This window comes from Pseudorca crassidens, chromosome 5 (assembly GCF_039906515.1).
Source record: "Pseudorca crassidens isolate mPseCra1 chromosome 5, mPseCra1.hap1, whole genome shotgun sequence".
NCBI classification, from domain to species: domain Eukaryota; kingdom Metazoa; phylum Chordata; class Mammalia; order Artiodactyla; family Delphinidae; genus Pseudorca; species Pseudorca crassidens.
In genome coordinates this window covers 16,394,678-16,401,051 of record NC_090300.1, presented here as the reverse complement: position 1 = coordinate 16,401,051, position 6,374 = coordinate 16,394,678, and the positions used below count along the sequence as shown (strand labels likewise).

The 6,374-nt window shown below is 40.0% G+C and overlaps 1 protein-coding gene across 1 annotated transcript in view; it reads right to left on the bottom strand.

Annotated features, from left to right (window-relative positions):
- Window positions 1-1,218: 1,218 nt before the first annotated feature.
- NEK11 (NIMA related kinase 11) overlaps window positions 1,219-6,374 on the bottom strand; it is a 144,179-nt gene continuing 139,023 nt past the window's right edge. Inside the window, 1 exon segment of the mRNA XM_067739784.1 lies at window positions 1,219-1,428. Within this exon segment, the coding sequence (XP_067595885.1) occupies window positions 1,219-1,428 (210 nt within the window).

Sequence of the window (6,374 nt, the reverse complement as noted above, 5' to 3'; positions counted from 1 at the left end):
TTCCAATTTGGATCTGACAGAGAGGGTGAATGAAGTTGGCAAAGAGAACTCAGATCTCCCACTCAGGCTGCAAAAGTCCCAGAAAGTAGAATTCCAGGCTACTTCCAATACTGAGGGACATCTGAACACCTAAATGCTCACTTGGGGACCAGTCAATCCAATTCTTAGGTTGGATTCCCCAGAAACAGATGCCAGTTTTCATCAAAGATTTTTGTTAGAAAGGTTCCCAGGAGAAACTGGCAGGGGTGGGGAGGGGGAAAGGGAGGAGCAGGAGGCCACACAAAGGGGCAGGATGGAGCAGAGTCCCACGAAAGGTGACCTTGGCTCAATCCCATAGATCTCAAGAGACAACTGAGACAACTGGCGGGGGGCACTGGAGTGTTTATACGCTTGCACACAGTAGCCACTTTAAAAATGCTGCCTCCAGGGAACTGGGGGGTGGGAGCGGGATGTGGATTCCCAGACACTCTGGCTCTCACTGAGCAGCTTGGGGAAATGCAAGAGAGTTTTGCAGGGCTTTGGGGGCAACAAGTAGACTTATGAGAATCTAAATTCACACTCCTCATGTGCTGTAGGATTTCCTAAGACATTAACACTAAATTGGTATGGAGCAAATATACAAGATGCCTGCCAGAAAAAAAAGAAACAACTCTGAAGAGACATTTCTACAATCTGACGTTTAGCGTTTTCTTGGAGAAAAATCCCCACTGAAGATAAGCCCTCAATCCAAAATTACTTGCATGTTCCAAACAATGTTGCAATGAACATATAATTTTGCAAACTTGTAGGGGTATTTCTAGAGGATAAACTATTACACATGAAAATGCTGGGTCAAGAGCATTCCTGTAAGAGAGAATCCTCCCAGACATGTGGATGGTTTGCTCTCTCATTTCATTCAAGTCTCTATAAAATGCTTCCTCCCAAACTAAACAGTAAGAAAGCAATATAAGGAATAAACATAAAGCAAATACTTATAAAACTACTATCTAGACGGAGGCATGACTGCTGGGCTTGGCGCTGCCACAGCGCAGCCAGCTTGACCTTGAGTGCACAGTTCTGCGTTTCCAGCTGCTGCACGGCGGAGAGGTTGTTGAGGCCCTGCAATTGCTCCTTCTAGTTAGTGTGGAAGAACCTGTACTCTTACATGTGCACCACCACCTGACTCAGGTCCAGCACATCGAATGCCGGGGACGGGCAGTAGGCCAGGCCCAGGCAGAGCTAGGAGGCCGAGAAGCATGCAGCTGAGGAGGCCACATTGCAGCAGGACAGTGACTGCGAGTGGAAGGTACTCATGCCGGAGGCCCCAGAGAGGCCCAAGTACAGGCGCAAGCTGTCTCTGAACACCTTGCAATAGGAGGAGGCAGCGCACAGGTAGTCTTCAGAGCTAAAGCTCATGATGCCTGGACCAGGGCCAGGAGAGCGCTGTGGCTGGGAGAGAAGAACTAACTCAAGAATGGTGTCTACATCAATCTGCGAGATCTCTCCCAGAGATCTCCATCTCAATGCTAAGACTCAGCTCCACTCAATGACCAGCAAGCTCCAGTGCTGGATACCCCATGCCAAACAACTAGCAAGACAGGAACACAACCCCGCCCATTAGCAGAGAGGCTGCCTAAAATCATAATAAGGTCACAGACACCCCAAAACACACCACCAGATGCAATCCAGCACACCAGAAAGACAAGAACCAGCCTCATCCGCCAGAACACAGGCACCAGTCCCCTCTATCAGGAAGACTACACAACCCACTGAACCAACCTTAACCACTTGGGGAAGACATCAAAACCAACGGGAACTACAAATCAGTAGCCTGCAAAAATGAGACCCCAAACATAGTAAGTTAAGCAAAATGAAAAGACAGAGAAACACACAGCAGATGAAGGACTAAGGTAAAAACCCACCAGACCAAACATTTGAAGAGGAAATAGGCACTCTACCTGAAAAAGAATTCAGAGTGATGATAGTAAAGATGATCCAAAACCATGGAAATAGAATGGAGAAAATACAAGAAACGTTTAACAAGGATGTAGAAGAACTAAAGATGAAACAAACAATGATGAACAACACAACAAATGAAATTAAAAATTGTTTAGAAGGGATCAGTAGCAAAATAACTGAGGCAGAAGAATGGATAAGTGACCTGGAAGATAAAATAGTGGAAATAACTACTGCAGAGCAGAATAAAGAAAAAAGAATGAAAAGAACTGAGGACAGTCTCAGAGACCTCTGGGACAACATTAAACACACCAACATTTGAATTATAGGGGTCCCAGAAGAAGAAGAGAAAAAGAAAGGGACTGAGAAAATATTTGAAGAGATTATAGTTGAAAACTTCCCTAATATGAGAAAGGAAATAGTTAATCAAGTCCAGGAAGCACAGAAAATCCCACACAGGATAAATCCAAGGAGAAACATGCCAGGACACATATTAAACAAACTATCAAAAATTAAATACAAAAAAAAAAAATTAAAAGCAGCAAGGGAAAAGCAACAAATAACATACAAGGGAATCCCATTAAGATTAACAGCTGATCTTACCGCAGAAACTCTGTAAGCCAGATGGGAGTGGCAGGACATATTTAAAGTGATGAGAGGGAAAAACCTACAACCAAGATTACTCTACCCAGCAAGGATCTCATTCAGATTCACCAGAGAAATTAAAACCCTTACAGACAAGCAAAATCTAAGAGAACTCAGCACCACCAAACCAGTTTAAAACAAATGGTAAAGGAACTTCTCTAGGCAGGAAACACAAGAGAAGGAAAAGACCTACAATAACAAACACAGACCAATTAAGAAATGGTAATAGGAACATACATATCGATAATTACCTTAAATGTAAATGGATTAAATGCTCCAACCAAAAGCAGACTGGCTGAATGGATACAAAAACAAGCCCTGTATATATGCTGTCTATAAGAGACCCACTTCAGACCTAGGGACACATACACACTGAAAATGAGGGGATGGAAAAAGATATTCCTTGCAAACGGAAATCCAAACAAAGCTGGAGTGGCAATTCTCATATCAGACAAAATAGACTTTAAATAAAGACTATACAAGAGACAAAGAAGGGCACTACATAATGATCAAGGGATCAATCCAAGAAGATATAACAATTATAAATATTTATGGAACCAACATAGGAGCACCTCAATTCATGAGGCAAATACTAACAGCCATAAAAGGGGAAATCGACAGTAACACATTCATAGTAGGGGACTCTAACACCCTACTTTCACCAATGGACAGATCATCCAAAATGAAAATAATTAAGAAAACACAAGCTTTAAATGATACATTAAACAAGATGGACTTAATTGATATTTATAGGACATTCCATCCAAAAACAACAGAATACACTTTCCTTTCAAGTGCTCATGGAACATTCTCCAGGATAGATCATACCTTGGGTCACAAATCAAGCCTAGGTAAATTTAGAAAATTGAAATCGTATCAAGTATCTTTTCTGACCACAACGCTATGAGACTAGATATCAATTACAGGAAAAAATCTGTAAAAAATACAAACACATGGAGGCTAAACAATACACTACTTAATAACCAAGAGATCACTGAAGAAATCAAAGAGGAAATCAAAAAATACCTAGAAGCAAATGACAATGAAAACATGACAACCCAAAACCTATGGGATGCAGTAAAAGCACTTCTAAGAGGGAAGTTTATAGCAACACAATGCTACCTTAAGAAACAAGAAACAACTCAAATAAACAAACTAAACTCACATCTAAAGCAATTAGAGAAAGAAGAACAAAAATATCCCAAAGTTAGCAGAAGGAAAGAAATCATAGAGATCAGACCAGAAATAAACGAAAAAGAAATGAAGGAAATAATAGCAAAGATCAATAAAACTAAAAGCTGATTTGTTGAGAAGATAACAAAGTTGATAAACCATTAGCCAGACTGATCAAGATAAAAAGGGAGAAGACTCAAATCAGTAGAATTAGGAATGAAAAAGGAGAAGTAACAACTGACACTGTGGAAATACAAAGTATCATTAGAGATTACTACAAGCAACTCTGTGCCAATAAAATGGACAACCAGGAAGAAATGGACAAATTCTTGGAAATGCACAACCTGCCAAGACTCAACCAGGAAGAAATAGAAAATATGAACAGACCAATTATAAGCACTGAAATTGAAACTGTGATTAAAAATCTTCCAACAGGGCTTCCCTGGTGGTGCAGTGGTTGAGAGTCCGCCTGCCGATACAGGGGACACGGGTTCGTGCCCCAGTCCGGGAAGATCCCACATGCCACGGAGCGGCTGCACCCATGAGCCACGGCCACTGAGCCTGCACGTCCGGAGCCTGTTGCTCCGCAACAGGAGAGGCCACGACAGTGAGAGGCCCATGGACTGCAAAAAAAAAAAAAATAATAATCTTCCAAAAAAAAAAGCCCAGGACCACATGGCTTCACAGGCGAATTCTATCAAACATTTAGAGAAGAGCTAACACCTGTCCTTCTCAAACTCTTCCAAAATATAGCAGAGGGAGGAACACTCCCAAACTCATTCTACGAGGCCACCATCACCCTGATACCAAAAGCAGACAAAGATATCACAAAGAAAGAAAACTACAGGCCAATATCACTGATGAACATAGATGCAAAAATCCTCAACAAAATACTAGAAAACAGAATCCAAAAGCACATTAAAAGGATCGTTCACCGTGACCAAGTGGGGTTTATCCCAGGAATGCAAGGATTCTTCAATATATGCAAATCAATCAATCTGATACACCATATTAACAAATTGAAGAATAAAAACCATATGATCATCTCAATAGATGCAGAAAAAGCTTCTGACACAATTCAACACCCATTTATGACAAAAATCCTGCAGAAAGTAGGCATAGAGGGACCTTAGCTAAACATAATAAAGGCCATATATGACAAACCCACAGCCAACACCATCCTCAATGGTGAAAAACTGAAACCGTTTCCACTAAGATCAGGAACAAGACAAGGTTGCCCACTCTCACCACTATTATTCACATTGTTTTGGAAGTTTAGCCACAGCAATCAGAGAAGAAAAATAAATAAAAGGAATCCAAATTGGAAAAGAAGAGGTAAAGCTGTCACTCTTTGCAGATGACATGGTACTATACATAGAGAATCCTAATACGCTACCATAAAATTACAGAGCTAATCAATGAATTTGGTAAAGTAGCAGGATACAAAATTAATGCACAGACATCTCTTGCATTCCTATACTCTAATGATGAAAAATCTGAAAGTGAAATTAAGGAAACACTCCCATTTGCCATTGCAATAAAAAGAATAAAATGCTTAGGTATAAACCTACGTAAGGAGACAAAAGATCTGTATGCAGAAAACTATAAGACACTGATGAAAGAAATTAAAGATGATACATACACATGGAGAGGTATACCACATTCTTGGATTGGAAGAATCAATATTGTGAAAATTACTATACTATCCAAAGCAATCTACAGATTCAATACAATCCCTATCAAACTACTTCTGGCATTTTTCACAGAATTAGAACAAAAAATTGCACAATTTGTATGGAAACACAAAAGACCACAAATAGCCAATGCAATTTTGAGAAAGAAAAATGGAGCTGAAGGAACAGGCTCCCTGACTTCAGCCTATATTACACAGCTATGGTAATCAAGACAGTATGATACTGGCACAAGAACAGAAATATAGACCAATGGAACAGGTTAGAAAGCCCAGAGATCAACCCATGCACATATGGTCACCTTATCTTAGCTAAAGGAGGCAAGAATATACAATGGAGAGAAGACAGCCTATTCAACAATTGATGCTGGGAAAACTGGACAGCTACCTGTAAAAGAATGAAATTAGGACACTGCCTAACACCATACACAAATATAAACTCAAAATGGATTAAAGACCTAAATATGAAGACAGACACTATAAAACTCTTAGAGAAAAACATAGGCAGAACACTCTATAACATAAATCACAGCAAGATCCTTTTGACCCACCTCCTAGAGAAATGGAAATAAAAACAAAAATAATCAAGTGGGACCTAATGAAACTTAAAAGTCTTTGCACAGCAAAGGAAAGCATAAACAGGATGAAAGGACAACACTCAAAATGGGAGATAATATTGCAAACGAAGCAACTGACAAAGGATTAGTCTCCAAAATTTACAAGCAGCTCATGTAGCTCAATATCAAAAAAACAAACAACCCAATCCAAAAATGGGCAGAAGACCTAAACAGACATTTCTCCAAAGAAGATATACAGATTGCCAACAAACACATGAAAGGATGCTCAACATCACTAATCATTAGAGAAATGCAAATCAAAACTACAATGAGGTATCACCTCACACCAGTATGAATGTCCATCATCAAAAACT